General features: G+C 43.8%; 1 protein-coding gene across 1 annotated transcript; it reads left to right on the forward strand.

Annotated features, from left to right (window-relative positions):
* The first annotated feature begins 209 nt into the window (after positions 1-209).
* On the forward strand, positions 210-13,667 carry LOC310772054 (WD repeat-containing protein 76-like). The gene is made up of 9 exons (XM_083664521.1): positions 210-431; positions 1,637-1,798; positions 4,152-4,267; positions 4,501-4,608; positions 4,773-4,925; positions 5,021-5,074; positions 8,289-8,559; positions 9,702-9,864; positions 13,585-13,667. Exons 1-7 carry the CDS (start codon positions 300-302, stop codon positions 8,542-8,544), a joined length of 981 nt encoding a protein of 326 aa, XP_083520647.1. The 5' UTR covers positions 210-299; the 3' UTR covers positions 8,545-8,559; positions 9,702-9,864; positions 13,585-13,667.
* The last annotated feature ends 4,230 nt before the right edge of the window (positions 13,668-17,897 follow it).

Consider the following 17,897-nt stretch of genomic DNA (forward strand, 5'->3'; position numbering starts at 1 on the left):
AGGCGGGAGCCGGCTCACAGTCCCACCGTTGAGGAAGTCGACTAGAGACTTCAGACTATGATAACTACAGTGGCTTCAAACAACTTTACCTCATGACTCCTGTTTGTCACTTTGTGTCCTGACTGTTTATGATGTTTAAGTCTGAATATTTAGACATCTGACATTTGTAAAAAAAAAAAAATGTTGATGCATCGCTGGGCGTTTAAATAGAATTGACTATACAATATATTTTTGTGTGGTCTTTTACAGTTCATCTTTGTGGTTGCAGGTGATGCAGGTATCGCTCTTCCCTTAAGACCATGAGGATAACTGAAGATCAAGTGGCCAAAGTGGTTCAACAACGCATATACTCTGCTGCCTTCCACCCCTGCACTAGCAGTCTGCTCATGGCTGCAGGAGATAAATGGGGGCATGTAGGACTCTGGAACTTGGTGAGTTTCTTTGCTTTGATCATAACCATTTGCTAACACCATCTTTTTAGAATTTGGGAGTTTGGATGTTCTGAATCGTATTCCAGTGACACAAAAAATACATAAATTTGGTTCCTACTTTTGCCAGCCTGTGGATGTCCGCTAAAATGACAAGGAAATGAGTTCCTGAAGTAAAACATCAATGACTGGACACTTAGGGGAAAAGTACAGTGTTACAGTACAACTTGATTGATTTATTATTTACTCTTTAACTCATTGAGTGCCAGCCACTTTTGGAGAACGGACGCTCCCAGTGCCAGAGTTTTCAGAGCGTTTTCAGTGATTTCTCGAGGCCCACAGAATATTGTGTGATATTACTATGTAAACACCGAACACGCAAAAAGAACAAGGAGACTCTATTGTATCATCAGCAAAAAAAAGTTTATTGATACCATTTTCCGTTCTTTAGTTATGAGCCGGAGAAGATAGGTTGTTTTCAGCGTTTTCAGGCATTTCAAATTATAAGCTGAGATATTCAGCCTTTTGTGAAATGCAGCATTTCAAGCACATTCACTGACTCTAGATACGGTAATATTTTCTGATGTAGTGATGTGGTGTAGTTGTGTCCTGCCCTGCGTGCCCCACCCCCCCTCCCCCCCTCCCCCCCCTCAGCTGAAAACTCCTCCCCACACTAGTAACACACAGCCTCGCACCAAGCGTCTAGGAAGCCTGGGAAGCGCCGCCTCCCAGGCAGCGCAACATGGAGAAGCCACACGCGGACTGCAGTGAAAGGTTTGGCTTTTCAGTGTCGCGCTGCTGCTTTTCTAGCGGCTAATCATGTGGAGAAACTATGCTGACAGACAGACAGAGGCAGAAGGACTCAGTTGTGTGCGCGGATTGACTGTGTTCGCACGCACCGTCAGTTGCAGCCAGAACAATCTACATGGCTCTGGACTGCAGCATGAGCGGGTTCTCTTTCATCAAGGCTATTTCAGGCTGTGTATTCCTGACATTTCTGTAATCTGGAGAGCACTGTCGCCACCTAAGGCTTCTGTAAAATAGGTTATAGACCTCCAATAGCTACTATAGTTGTACAGGAGCTGCGGAAGGCTTTGATCGACGTCCCACCGTCAAAAAACGCATTGGACGTCGAAGGACGTCCGTGGCACTCTACGTCACTATTTAATTGGACGTCGAAGGACGTCCATGGCATTCAATGAGTTAAGGGTGGTGATTACGGTGATGATGGCGTGCTGCTTTTTGAGCCCCACTCTCAGCGTCCAGTGAGCTGCATGATGTTCTCCAGGACTCATCCTAGCCACCTGCTGACCCTCAGCTACGATGGATCTCTACGCTGCATGGATGTAGAGAAGGCCCTCTTTGAAGATGTAAATTTTGTTCCATAAAATGTAGTTTTATTGATCACCCCCCCTTCCCCAGTGGCATCTATCTACGAATTTACTATATATATATATATATATATATATTGTGACAGATCTGGCTCTCAAAATAGGATCAAGCTCGTGTCTAGTCAGTCCACACCTGCCACAACAACACAGAACGTCTTTGCACAGAAATATCAAACAAGAAGTCACAAAGTGAATGGGAGCAGCTCACCTGCTATCAGCATGGGGCGATGACACCTAGACAGCCCGGCTTGTGTGGACAGCTCAGTCGGTAGTGTGGAGCGGGCCATCAGCAGCTCCCGTTCAGTAGATTGGGGACGCTAATTCAAAATAATATCTCACACACACAGTCACACCCATACACGTGGAAACGGAGGGATCAATAGAGCACTGGGGAACAGGAGCGATACATGGCTTCCTGATCAGACTAGCAGACCAACATGGCAGAGAGGGGGGGGGGGGGGGCCTGCGCACCTGAAATGCCACGGATATAATCTCTAAGCCACTCCCACTTCCTGTTTGATCCTCTGATGCAAAGACGTAAATTGACATATTATAATTAACTCATTGAGTGCCAGCCACTTTTGGAGAACGGACGCTCCCAGTGCCAGAGTTTCAGAGCGTTTTCAGTGATTTCTCGAGGCCCACAGAATATTGTGTGATATTACTATGTAAACACCGAACACGCACAAAGAACAAGGAGACTCTATTGTATCATCAGCAAAAAAAAGTTTATTGATACCATTTTCCGTTCTTTAGTTATGAGCCGGAGAAGATAGGTTGTTTTCAGCGTTTTCAGGCGTTTCAAATTAGAAGCTGAGTTATTCAGCCTTTTGTGAAATGAAGCATTTCAAGCACATTCACTGACTCTAGCTAATATTTTCTGATGTAGTGACGTGGTGTAGTTGTGTGGTGCCCTGCGTGCCCCACCCCCCTCTCCCCCCCCCTCAGCTGCAAACTCCTCCCCACACTAACACACAGCCTCACGCACCCAGCGTCTATTTTCGGAGTGCTCCGTTTTTGTGCGCCGGCTCCCAGCGCGACACGGAAAAGCCAAACCGGACTGCTGAGAATTGTTTGGCTTTTCAGTGTCGGGTGCTGCTTTTCTGGCGGCTAATCGTGTGGAGAAACTATGCAGACAGACAGACAGAGGCAGAGGGGCTCAGTTGTGGGAGCGGATTGACTGCTGTTCGCAGCCAACGTCAGCTGCAGCCAGAGCAATCTATATGGCTCCGCCTGCAGCATGAGCGGTTTCACTTTCATCACGGGGCTTTTTCCTACTGTTTTCCTGACCTTTCTCTAATCTGGAGAGCACTGTCGCCACCTAATGAGTCCGTAAAATAGGTTATACACATCCAATAGCTACAATATTTGTACAGGAGATGCAGGAGGCTTTGATCCACGTCCCACCGTCAAAAAACGCATTTGACGTCGATCGACGTCATTGGCACTCAATGAGTTAAACAAGGGGGTCCCTGACAATCACATGTCAATCACATATCACTCTGTAACAATATATATATACTGTATATATAATGATAATAATAATCATAATTTCAGCCAGTAAGTACAGTTTGAACCAATACCTTTTAACTTGAAGAGCGCGGTGTTATTATTATTTTATTTTTGGGGGGGGCGGGGGTAATGAATTTACATTTTGGGCTCATGATCATTATGAACCCCCCCCCCCCCCTATATATATTATAATAAGATACAGGCCCCCAGGGCAGAAATACAGTATGGAGAAAAGGGTAGGATTCTAAATGGGTGTTAAACACCTGTGACATCACTTGTTGCTGGACATTCTGCTGGGGCTGACATCACAGGTGTACAGTTCCATTTCAGGAACAGTTTTTACACAAACAAGTCTTGATGCAGCTATGTGTAATTAAAGGAAGGCTTTGCCGATTTTCAACCCACTTTGCATCAGTTTACAATCTCCGTAATATAAGCAGATGGACAGTGTTTACCTTCTCTATATATTCTCTATATATTTTCTGCATTGAGAAATCCTCCCCCGCCTGCTGGCATGGGTCATTAACGCTTGTTAAGGTTTTCAATTCGATTCTCCCTGGATGTGTGCATATAGAAAAAATAAACAATCTGTAGTTGGAACAGCCGCCCTCAAGCACAACATCTGTTAATTTTGCTGAAATATTCTGGACTTACTCATTACTGCTTTGCAACAAACTTATAAATCAGTGGAGATGTTTAAAAAAACATTCCATGTCCTCATTAAGTTGATGTAAAATCGTGCATGAATTGTAAACCCACTCCAGTTTTAAGATATTCCTACTTCACCAGCTGATCTGAATCATTTTCTACTTCCTACCAGGTGTATTCTATTGAAGATGGCCTGAAAACCTTTGACTTCCTGTCACATGACTGTATGACACTAGTTGTCGGGCAATTTGGTGGAGATGTTGCCATTGTGGATAGGCGCACCCCAGGGTAACATACTGCCATCTTCTTCAACTGTTGTATTAATGATTTAAAAAATGCAGCACTTCTCTATTCTTTACCATCTCTCTTCATCATGTTGAATGTCAGTAAGCATGAAGAGTGCTAACCGCCTGCTCTCTTTTTTTATTAATCATAAACAACATTGTCAGAAACATGCATAATGTTTTCCAGACTGGTACAAAGCTGCTTCTAATCTCTTAATGTTTTTAATTTCTCTGCAGCAACTCCCATGAGTCCCTCCACACCCTCTACACCCTCAACCCCAAGAGCCTTCACTGTGTTAGCGTCCATCCACTAAACAAGCAGTACTTTGCAGTGGCCGAGAGCAGGTATGACTCATATCTTTGATTAATTTATATTTTCTCCAGAGCAGTAATCACTTTGATCATTTGTTTTCTAAAGGTGTTAAATTGGATTGCCTGCTTGTAGTCAGTTCAGCTGTAGTCTGTCCAGTCTATAAATAGTCCAAACTAATTTTCCTTCTTCTCTGCAGGCTTGTGAGTATTTACGATAGCCGCTGTCTGAAGAAGACCGAGAGCCAGGCGGTCTGCCAGCTGCACGGCCACTCTTTAAGCATAACCAGTGCTTATTTCTCCCCTAGTACAGGGAACAGAGTGCTCAGCTCCTGTATGGACAACACGATTAGGTGGGGCTGACACAGCTTAAAGCACTTGCACTGCACTACTTGTTTTGGAATTACATCTCTAAATTGAATGTGCATTTTCTTTTCTTTTTCCATAGGATATATGACACCTCAGCAATGACCACCACAGCTCCTTTGCTGACTTCCATCGGGTACATCCACTCACTTGAACATAGCCTCTCAGTGTGGGAAAGTCATTATGTTACAGATGTCCCGGCACACACGGTTTAAGAAAAAATATCTTATTATACAAGCAAGGTGATGAACGTTTCGCCTAGAAGGCTTCTAGGCGAAACGTTCATCACCTTGCTTGCCCACAATAAATAAGATATTTTTTCTTAAACCGCGTGTGCCGGGACATCTGTCACCTACTAGTATCCTCCGACCCAGGCACCTGTATACTTTTTATATATCTTTATGGGAGTCGTGCTTGCTAACTGTTTTTCCAAAGTCATTATGTTACCTGATCAGGGGAGGGGAAATCAGGAAAGCTGTCTCAATCTATAGCCCCTTTAACACAGACTGTGAAAGCCGCGTTCGTTGCAGCGTTATGTCTCGCCTCCTGCAGTGTTTCCCCTAGAAAGATTTTCAGGCCTGGAGGGATTTCGAAATGTACCTCGACCGCAACGGTGGGGCCCCTCGCTGGTGACGCTAAACTTTTAGCTAACCTGTTCGCATCTATGTTCGCAATGGCATCCCAAGTATCATCATACTATTATGGGATGCGATGCGAACATTTGTATTATGGGATGAGCGTTTCGCAGGCAACGACACGTTTACATGTTTTGGAACAGCGCCGCACGCTGGCACAATGCTCCTAAAAGCAAAATGCTGATTGTTTTGAATGATTTGGCATCTTCTATTACTGTCAACACCATTATTGCTATATTGTAATTGTAATAATATGCCATAAAGGTATATTTAAATTTTGGGGAGAGCAGAAAAACAAAAAAACAAATTGCAATTATTTTACTGGCCTGGCGGGGGCGCCGCCTGTAGAATGATGCCTCCTGTATAAAAGTCGCAAGAACGGAATGGCGTGTCATTTTGTTACGCCTTTCGTTCCCCCGGTAGAGGTAGTATCAGCGCAGAATCGACGTCTGTCTAAAAGGCTAAGCCGCGGGAAGACGGCAATCTCGGCTCATTCATAAAGAAATGACAGGAGGACTGAGGGAAAACAACCTCCAGATTGAAGTTCTCCGATCAGAAATAAGTTAACCGAAGCATATCTGCAGGCTGTCTCGCCTGTTGTGCGTTCCCTTACGAAAAACAACTAATGTTAGCATTCAGACTGTGCTCCTACTATAGCCCGAGTCACTTGAGCAGGTGTGTGCCTTGCGTTGCCCACTGTGCCTGAGATTCGCTCTGTTCTTCTGAAAGTGACATAACCAGAAGTAGAAACCAAGTGGTCTATAATGACGCCGTCGATAACGTTATTAAAATCAGACTGCAGCTGTTTCACACTTTTTTTCTTCCAGTCAACACGCTTTCAGAACGGACTTAATTAGGCTACTTCACAACATGGGTATATGCTTTATAAAAAAACTGGAACCAAAGGTAAGAAAGCCTTCCGTTACGTGTAGCTTGTAATACATGATGCTGCCTTTGTGATCCATAAAGTCGATCAGACGAATATTGAAAGTTGCTCGTTAAATTCAGGTCGCACTGATTTACCTGTTTATATAAAGGCAAAATAAAATTAAATAAATAGACTCCTCAGACATAATAAGCTTAACGCCCATGGTTCACGCCTAATTTCAATCCGGGAGGGGTGGATGCTATCTAAAGCACACTCCTGTATGGCAGGGCTGCTTGGTTCTGTGTGAAAGTGCAGAGAGGGCCTAATGGCGGATCTTCATCAGTGCCACAGTGATTGATACATTTGAGTTTTGGGTAGTAGAAGGTTTATCTCAGGTCATCATAATACTTATCACTGTTTCTATTTTTATTACAGTTTTATTATAAGCCAGTATCACAGCGACAACAAGCCTTTCCAACTCGGCACTTAAATTACCGTACATAAAAAAAATGTCAAACCAAAATTAACAATTGTGTGTCTTTGGTAGAAATATGCAGAAGAGTAGAGTGCACGCACATCCAAGATTATTTCAACAGGTGCTGGAAAAAATACGCGTATAGAAAAAGAAAAGGAAATCCGCACACTGTTTTTTAAGCTCCCACGGTTAGTTTTTTAATTACAAAAAAGCAACATTTTGACCCTCACGGGTCTTCATCAGGCAGTACAGAGAACAAGCTCTCTGTGCATGGGCATATATATAACCTCACATGGGGTGGTGGTGCCCCAATCAGGTGATGACAGACACCTGTGATCATTACAAAATACATAATTGTTGAAAGAGTAGGTCTTTCCACAAGAATACAACTTTTTTAAAGATAAAATGTCCTTGTGGATTAGCTTATGTGGGGAAAATGTCTAGAGCCCTCCGCACTAGGATTAGCGAGCATTGCAGCAACATCAGATGCGGTGATGAACGTAACCCTGTTGCAGTCCACTTCAAACAAGCAGGACACAGCATCTCCTCACTCCGGTACATGGGGATAGAGAAGGTTGAAAAGCCCCCTAGAGGAGGTGACCACGAACAATGACTTTTACAACGTGTGGCTTTTCACATATATACACTCAACACGTTGGCACCGTATGGCCTCAATGAAGAACTAGACGTCAAGCCATTGCTGTGATGTTTTAACTTTATTATATTCTGTTGTTATATGTATACACCTTGGCCATTGTAGACATGTGCCTGGCTCTTCGGTCATGTGGGTAGCACGTACGACTCTCACCTGGGAGTCCTGGGTTCAAACCCTGCCTGAACCTACCTTGGCCTACCGTACTATACTTTTACATTTCTTTGGTTTCTTATTGGTATAGATAGGGATAATAATATTCACCTGCATGTTTTACTTCTTGTATTTCTTTTGTATCGGGTATTTTAGAATTTGTTTACCTCTGTTATTATATGATCTTTAAAAAAAGTTGTATTCTTGTGGACTCTTTCAACAATTATGTATTTTGTAATGATCACAGGTGTCTGTCGTCACCTGATTGGGGCACCACCACCCCATGTGAGGTTATATATATGCCCATGCACAGAGAGCTTGTTCTCTGTACTGCCTGATGAAGACCCGTTGCTTTTTTGTAATTAAAAAACTCACGTGGGAGCTTAAAAAACAGTGCGGATTTCCTTTTCTTTTTCTTTGGTAGAAAAAACCACATGAAAAGGCAATGCAATTGTTTACATGCCATTACTCCTGCTACAGTGAGTCCAGTCAGATTTTACTAGAAGTGGGTAACACATTCTTCATCAGACTATACTGTATGCTAAGTTGTCTGAAATTTATTTTCAGACATAACCTGAACACAGGCCGATGGCTGACGAAGCTATCAGCAGTGTGGGACCCTAAACAAGAGGACTGCTTTGTGGTGGGAAGCATGGAGCGGCCTCGCCAGGTGCAGGTCTTCCACGAAAGCGGCCAGCTGCAGCACTCCTTCAGAGACGACCACCACCTCAGCACGGTGCTGTCCATCACAGCCTTCCATCCTACAAGGAATGCTTTGCTGGGCGGCAACAACTCAGGACGCCTGCATGTCTTCACCAACTGAGACCAGGACCAAAACGTGCACGAACAACGCCACCATTTATAAATGCCTACATATGTCTATTATGAAGTCCCACAAATTGGATTTGTTTCAGGATAATGTAGACTAGGCTACTAAATCATTGTTTTTAGGGGGCATCCTGTTTCAAATTTGACCAGCAGATGTCCCCAGGTTCACAATTGGTTCAAAGCTTCAGAAAACCTAGTTTCTCCCTTTACTATTTGTCTCACTTTCAGGACTATTTCCAACATCCTGATACTCCAACTGCTCTTTCAAAAATAGACAGCTGTCAATAGCTGCTTGTTTTAGACGTTTTAGCTATCTGCCAGGCTGTTTGCCTTGGGCAACATCGCCATCTTCTGGCTGTTTTGCGTAATGCACCGTATGGCGAAGAATTTAGACTGTTCATTCTTGGAGTCGCAATTGATTGAGTTTTATACTGTTCTCTTAATGGCAGGCCAAACCTTGGAATATTGTCTATATGTTTTTTTTCTTGTTTCTTTTGACTGCTGTTTGCATTTAATACATTAAGCCTTTACTGTACGTCCATCAATTACTGCGACGTGGCCTTTGTAGAAAGCCACCTTACCCAGCGATCTGGCTTGCTTGATTTTCGGCCACAGTTGTTCCCTTGCCTGTCGATCCTCCCAGGTGAAGTCCTGCACGAATGCACAAAAAATAATAAAAAAAAATCCCTGGAGTCATACGCCTTCAACGTGAAGGGCAAGATTAGCGAGGAGGACCAGAGGAAGGTGCGGAGAGGTGCCACCAGGCCATCGCCTGGCTGGATAACAACCAGCTGGCTGATAAAGAACAGTACCAGCACCCGTAGAAAGAGCTGGAGATTGTGTGTTGTACCAGAGAGCAACACCTGCACAGGGCTGCAGAGAGCAGGCGGGAGCCGGCTCACAGTCCCACCGTTGAGGAAGTCGACTAGAGACTTCAGACTATGATAACTACAGTGGCTTCAAACAACTTTACCTCATGACTCCTGTTTGTCACTTTGTGTCCTGACTGTTTATGATGTTTAAGTCTGAATATTTAGACATCTGACATTTGTAAAAAAAAAAAAATGTTGATGCATCGCTGGGCGTTTAAATAGAATTGACTATACAATATATTTTTGTGTGGTCTTTTACAGTTCATCTTTGTGGTTGCAGGTGATGCAGGTATCGCTCTTCCCTTAAGACCATGAGGATAACTGAAGATCAAGTGGCCAAAGTGGTTCAACAACGCATATACTCTGCTGCCTTCCACCCCTGCACTAGCAGTCTGCTCATGGCTGCAGGAGATAAATGGGGGCATGTAGGACTCTGGAACTTGGTGAGTTTCTTTGCTTTGATCATAACCATTTGCTAACACCATCTTTTTAGAATTTGGGAGTTTGGATGTTCTGAATCGTATTCCAGTGACACAAAAAATACATAAATTTGGTTCCTACTTTTGCCAGCCTGTGGATGTCCGCTAAAATGACAAGGAAATGAGTTCCTGAAGTAAAACATCAATGACTGGACACTTAGGGGAAAAGTACAGTGTTACAGTACAACTTGATTGATTTATTATTTACTCTTTAACTCATTGAGTGCCAGCCACTTTTGGAGAACGGACGCTCCCAGTGCCAGAGTTTTCAGAGCGTTTTCAGTGATTTCTCGAGGCCCACAGAATATTGTGTGATATTACTATGTAAACACCGAACACGCAAAAAGAACAAGGAGACTCTATTGTATCATCAGCAAAAAAAAGTTTATTGATACCATTTTCCGTTCTTTAGTTATGAGCCGGAGAAGATAGGTTGTTTTCAGCGTTTTCAGGCATTTCAAATTATAAGCTGAGATATTCAGCCTTTTGTGAAATGCAGCATTTCAAGCACATTCACTGACTCTAGATACGGTAATATTTTCTGATGTAGTGATGTGGTGTAGTTGTGTCCTGCCCTGCGTGCCCCACCCCCCCTCCCCCCCTCCCCCCCCTCAGCTGAAAACTCCTCCCCACACTAGTAACACACAGCCTCGCACCAAGCGTCTAGGAAGCCTGGGAAGCGCCGCCTCCCAGGCAGCGCAACATGGAGAAGCCACACGCGGACTGCAGTGAAAGGTTTGGCTTTTCAGTGTCGCGCTGCTGCTTTTCTAGCGGCTAATCATGTGGAGAAACTATGCTGACAGACAGACAGAGGCAGAAGGACTCAGTTGTGTGCGCGGATTGACTGTGTTCGCACGCACCGTCAGTTGCAGCCAGAACAATCTACATGGCTCTGGACTGCAGCATGAGCGGGTTCTCTTTCATCAAGGCTATTTCAGGCTGTGTATTCCTGACATTTCTGTAATCTGGAGAGCACTGTCGCCACCTAAGGCTTCTGTAAAATAGGTTATAGACCTCCAATAGCTACTATAGTTGTACAGGAGCTGCGGAAGGCTTTGATCGACGTCCCACCGTCAAAAAACGCATTGGACGTCGAAGGACGTCCGTGGCACTCTACGTCACTATTTAATTGGACGTCGAAGGACGTCCATGGCATTCAATGAGTTAAGGGTGGTGATTACGGTGATGATGGCGTGCTGCTTTTTGAGCCCCACTCTCAGCGTCCAGTGAGCTGCATGATGTTCTCCAGGACTCATCCTAGCCACCTGCTGACCCTCAGCTACGATGGATCTCTACGCTGCATGGATGTAGAGAAGGCCCTCTTTGAAGATGTAAATTTTGTTCCATAAAATGTAGTTTTATTGATCACCCCCCCTTCCCCAGTGGCATCTATCTACGAATTTACTATATATATATATATATATATATATTGTGACAGATCTGGCTCTCAAAATAGGATCAAGCTCGTGTCTAGTCAGTCCACACCTGCCACAACAACACAGAACGTCTTTGCACAGAAATATCAAACAAGAAGTCACAAAGTGAATGGGAGCAGCTCACCTGCTATCAGCATGGGGCGATGACACCTAGACAGCCCGGCTTGTGTGGACAGCTCAGTCGGTAGTGTGGAGCGGGCCATCAGCAGCTCCCGTTCAGTAGATTGGGGACGCTAATTCAAAATAATATCTCACACACACAGTCACACCCATACACGTGGAAACGGAGGGATCAATAGAGCACTGGGGAACAGGAGCGATACATGGCTTCCTGATCAGACTAGCAGACCAACATGGCAGAGAGGGGGGGGGGGGGGGCCTGCGCACCTGAAATGCCACGGATATAATCTCTAAGCCACTCCCACTTCCTGTTTGATCCTCTGATGCAAAGACGTAAATTGACATATTATAATTAACTCATTGAGTGCCAGCCACTTTTGGAGAACGGACGCTCCCAGTGCCAGAGTTTCAGAGCGTTTTCAGTGATTTCTCGAGGCCCACAGAATATTGTGTGATATTACTATGTAAACACCGAACACGCACAAAGAACAAGGAGACTCTATTGTATCATCAGCAAAAAAAAGTTTATTGATACCATTTTCCGTTCTTTAGTTATGAGCCGGAGAAGATAGGTTGTTTTCAGCGTTTTCAGGCGTTTCAAATTAGAAGCTGAGTTATTCAGCCTTTTGTGAAATGAAGCATTTCAAGCACATTCACTGACTCTAGCTAATATTTTCTGATGTAGTGACGTGGTGTAGTTGTGTGGTGCCCTGCGTGCCCCACCCCCCTCTCCCCCCCCCTCAGCTGCAAACTCCTCCCCACACTAACACACAGCCTCACGCACCCAGCGTCTATTTTCGGAGTGCTCCGTTTTTGTGCGCCGGCTCCCAGCGCGACACGGAAAAGCCAAACCGGACTGCTGAGAATTGTTTGGCTTTTCAGTGTCGGGTGCTGCTTTTCTGGCGGCTAATCGTGTGGAGAAACTATGCAGACAGACAGACAGAGGCAGAGGGGCTCAGTTGTGGGAGCGGATTGACTGCTGTTCGCAGCCAACGTCAGCTGCAGCCAGAGCAATCTATATGGCTCCGCCTGCAGCATGAGCGGTTTCACTTTCATCACGGGGCTTTTTCCTACTGTTTTCCTGACCTTTCTCTAATCTGGAGAGCACTGTCGCCACCTAATGAGTCCGTAAAATAGGTTATACACATCCAATAGCTACAATATTTGTACAGGAGATGCAGGAGGCTTTGATCCACGTCCCACCGTCAAAAAACGCATTTGACGTCGATCGACGTCATTGGCACTCAATGAGTTAAACAAGGGGGTCCCTGACAATCACATGTCAATCACATATCACTCTGTAACAATATATATATACTGTATATATAATGATAATAATAATCATAATTTCAGCCAGTAAGTACAGTTTGAACCAATACCTTTTAACTTGAAGAGCGCGGTGTTATTATTATTTTATTTTTGGGGGGGGCGGGGGTAATGAATTTACATTTTGGGCTCATGATCATTATGAACCCCCCCCCCCCCCTATATATATTATAATAAGATACAGGCCCCCAGGGCAGAAATACAGTATGGAGAAAAGGGTAGGATTCTAAATGGGTGTTAAACACCTGTGACATCACTTGTTGCTGGACATTCTGCTGGGGCTGACATCACAGGTGTACAGTTCCATTTCAGGAACAGTTTTTACACAAACAAGTCTTGATGCAGCTATGTGTAATTAAAGGAAGGCTTTGCCGATTTTCAACCCACTTTGCATCAGTTTACAATCTCCGTAATATAAGCAGATGGACAGTGTTTACCTTCTCTATATATTCTCTATATATTTTCTGCATTGAGAAATCCTCCCCCGCCTGCTGGCATGGGTCATTAACGCTTGTTAAGGTTTTCAATTCGATTCTCCCTGGATGTGTGCATATAGAAAAAATAAACAATCTGTAGTTGGAACAGCCGCCCTCAAGCACAACATCTGTTAATTTTGCTGAAATATTCTGGACTTACTCATTACTGCTTTGCAACAAACTTATAAATCAGTGGAGATGTTTAAAAAAACATTCCATGTCCTCATTAAGTTGATGTAAAATCGTGCATGAATTGTAAACCCACTCCAGTTTTAAGATATTCCTACTTCACCAGCTGATCTGAATCATTTTCTACTTCCTACCAGGTGTATTCTATTGAAGATGGCCTGAAAACCTTTGACTTCCTGTCACATGACTGTATGACACTAGTTGTCGGGCAATTTGGTGGAGATGTTGCCATTGTGGATAGGCGCACCCCAGGGTAACATACTGCCATCTTCTTCAACTGTTGTATTAATGATTTAAAAAATGCAGCACTTCTCTATTCTTTACCATCTCTCTTCATCATGTTGAATGTCAGTAAGCATGAAGAGTGCTAACCGCCTGCTCTCTTTTTTTATTAATCATAAACAACATTGTCAGAAACATGCATAATGTTTTCCAGACTGGTACAAAGCTGCTTCTAATCTCTTAATGTTTTTAATTTCTCTGCAGCAACTCCCATGAGTCCCTCCACACCCTCTACACCCTCAACCCCAAGAGCCTTCACTGTGTTAGCGTCCATCCACTAAACAAGCAGTACTTTGCAGTGGCCGAGAGCAGGTATGACTCATATCTTTGATTAATTTATATTTTCTCCAGAGCAGTAATCACTTTGATCATTTGTTTTCTAAAGGTGTTAAATTGGATTGCCTGCTTGTAGTCAGTTCAGCTGTAGTCTGTCCAGTCTATAAATAGTCCAAACTAATTTTCCTTCTTCTCTGCAGGCTTGTGAGTATTTACGATAGCCGCTGTCTGAAGAAGACCGAGAGCCAGGCGGTCTGCCAGCTGCACGGCCACTCTTTAAGCATAACCAGTGCTTATTTCTCCCCTAGTACAGGGAACAGAGTGCTCAGCTCCTGTATGGACAACACGATTAGGTGGGGCTGACACAGCTTAAAGCACTTGCACTGCACTACTTGTTTTGGAATTACATCTCTAAATTGAATGTGCATTTTCTTTTCTTTTTCCATAGGATATATGACACCTCAGCAATGACCACCACAGCTCCTTTGCTGACTTCCATCGGGTACATCCACTCACTTGAACATAGCCTCTCAGTGTGGGAAAGTCATTATGTTACAGATGTCCCGGCACACACGGTTTAAGAAAAAATATCTTATTATACAAGCAAGGTGATGAACGTTTCGCCTAGAAGGCTTCTAGGCGAAACGTTCATCACCTTGCTTGCCCACAATAAATAAGATATTTTTTCTTAAACCGCGTGTGCCGGGACATCTGTCACCTACTAGTATCCTCCGACCCAGGCACCTGTATACTTTTTATATATCTTTATGGGAGTCGTGCTTGCTAACTGTTTTTCCAAAGTCATTATGTTACCTGATCAGGGGAGGGGAAATCAGGAAAGCTGTCTCAATCTATAGCCCCTTTAACACAGACTGTGAAAGCCGCGTTCGTTGCAGCGTTATGTCTCGCCTCCTGCAGTGTTTCCCCTAGAAAGATTTTCAGGCCTGGAGGGATTTCGAAATGTACCTCGACCGCAACGGTGGGGCCCCTCGCTGGTGACGCTAAACTTTTAGCTAACCTGTTCGCATCTATGTTCGCAATGGCATCCCAAGTATCATCATACTATTATGGGATGCGATGCGAACATTTGTATTATGGGATGAGCGTTTCGCAGGCAACGACACGTTTACATGTTTTGGAACAGCGCCGCACGCTGGCACAATGCTCCTAAAAGCAAAATGCTGATTGTTTTGAATGATTTGGCATCTTCTATTACTGTCAACACCATTATTGCTATATTGTAATTGTAATAATATGCCATAAAGGTATATTTAAATTTTGGGGAGAGCAGAAAAACAAAAAAACAAATTGCAATTATTTTACTGGCCTGGCGGGGGCGCCGCCTGTAGAATGATGCCTCCTGTATAAAAGTCGCAAGAACGGAATGGCGTGTCATTTTGTTACGCCTTTCGTTCCCCCGGTAGAGGTAGTATCAGCGCAGAATCGACGTCTGTCTAAAAGGCTAAGCCGCGGGAAGACGGCAATCTCGGCTCATTCATAAAGAAATGACAGGAGGACTGAGGGAAAACAACCTCCAGATTGAAGTTCTCCGATCAGAAATAAGTTAACCGAAGCATATCTGCAGGCTGTCTCGCCTGTTGTGCGTTCCCTTACGAAAAACAACTAATGTTAGCATTCAGACTGTGCTCCTACTATAGCCCGAGTCACTTGAGCAGGTGTGTGCCTTGCGTTGCCCACTGTGCCTGAGATTCGCTCTGTTCTTCTGAAAGTGACATAACCAGAAGTAGAAACCAAGTGGTCTATAATGACGCCGTCGATAACGTTATTAAAATCAGACTGCAGCTGTTTCACACTTTTTTTCTTCCAGTCAACACGCTTTCAGAACGGACTTAATTAGGCTACTTCACAACATGGGTATATGCTTTATAAAAAAACTGGAACCAAAGGTAAGAAAGCCTTCCGTTACGTGTAGCTTGTAATACATGATGCTGCCTTTGTGATCCATAAAGTCGATCAGACGAATATTGAAAGTTGCTCGTTAAATTCAGGTCGCACTGATTTACCTGTTTATATAAAGGCAAAATAAAATTAAATAAATAGACTCCTCAGACATAATAAGCTTAACGCCCATGGTTCACGCCTAATTTCAATCCGGGAGGGGTGGATGCTATCTAAAGCACACTCCTGTATGGCAGGGCTGCTTGGTTCTGTGTGAAAGTGCAGAGAGGGCCTAATGGCGGATCTTCATCAGTGCCACAGTGATTGATACATTTGAGTTTTGGGTAGTAGAAGGTTTATCTCAGGTCATCATAATACTTATCACTGTTTCTATTTTTATTACAGTTTTATTATAAGCCAGTATCACAGCGACAACAAGCCTTTCCAACTCGGCACTTAAATTACCGTACATAAAAAAAATGTCAAACCAAAATTAACAATTGTGTGTCTTTGGTAGAAATATGCAGAAGAGTAGAGTGCACGCACATCCAAGATTATTTCAACAGGTGCTGGAAAAAATACGCGTATAGAAAAAGAAAAGGAAATCCGCACACTGTTTTTTAAGCTCCCACGGTTAGTTTTTTAATTACAAAAAAGCAACATTTTGACCCTCACGGGTCTTCATCAGGCAGTACAGAGAACAAGCTCTCTGTGCATGGGCATATATATAACCTCACATGGGGTGGTGGTGCCCCAATCAGGTGATGACAGACACCTGTGATCATTACAAAATACATAATTGTTGAAAGAGTAGGTCTTTCCACAAGAATACAACTTTTTTAAAGATAAAATGTCCTTGTGGATTAGCTTATGTGGGGAAAATGTCTAGAGCCCTCCGCACTAGGATTAGCGAGCATTGCAGCAACATCAGATGCGGTGATGAACGTAACCCTGTTGCAGTCCACTTCAAACAAGCAGGACACAGCATCTCCTCACTCCGGTACATGGGGATAGAGAAGGTTGAAAAGCCCCCTAGAGGAGGTGACCACGAACAATGACTTTTACAACGTGTGGCTTTTCACATATATACACTCAACACGTTGGCACCGTATGGCCTCAATGAAGAACTAGACGTCAAGCCATTGCTGTGATGTTTTAACTTTATTATATTCTGTTGTTATATGTATACACCTTGGCCATTGTAGACATGTGCCTGGCTCTTCGGTCATGTGGGTAGCACGTACGACTCTCACCTGGGAGTCCTGGGTTCAAACCCTGCCTGAACCTACCTTGGCCTACCGTACTATACTTTTACATTTCTTTGGTTTCTTATTGGTATAGATAGGGATAATAATATTCACCTGCATGTTTTACTTCTTGTATTTCTTTTGTATCGGGTATTTTAGAATTTGTTTACCTCTGTTATTATATGATCTTTAAAAAAAGTTGTATTCTTGTGGACTCTTTCAACAATTATGTATTTTGTAATGATCACAGGTGTCTGTCGTCACCTGATTGGGGCACCACCACCCCATGTGAGGTTATATATATGCCCATGCACAGAGAGCTTGTTCTCTGTACTGCCTGATGAAGACCCGTTGCTTTTTTGTAATTAAAAAACTCACGTGGGAGCTTAAAAAACAGTGCGGATTTCCTTTTCTTTTTCTTTGGTAGAAAAAACCACATGAAAAGGCAATGCAATTGTTTACATGCCATTACTCCTGCTACAGTGAGTCCAGTCAGATTTTACTAGAAGTGGGTAACACATTCTTCATCAGACTATACTGTATGCTAAGTTGTCTGAAATTTATTTTCAGACATAACCTGAACACAGGCCGATGGCTGACGAAGCTATCAGCAGTGTGGGACCCTAAACAAGAGGACTGCTTTGTGGTGGGAAGCATGGAGCGGCCTCGCCAGGTGCAGGTCTTCCACGAAAGCGGCCAGCTGCAGCACTCCTTCAGAGACGACCACCACCTCAGCACGGTGCTGT

The sequence above is a fragment of the Poromitra crassiceps genome, assembly GCF_964638095.1.
Source record: "Poromitra crassiceps genome assembly, contig: HAP1_SCAFFOLD_1829, whole genome shotgun sequence".
Classification (NCBI taxonomy): domain Eukaryota; kingdom Metazoa; phylum Chordata; class Actinopteri; order Beryciformes; family Melamphaidae; genus Poromitra; species Poromitra crassiceps.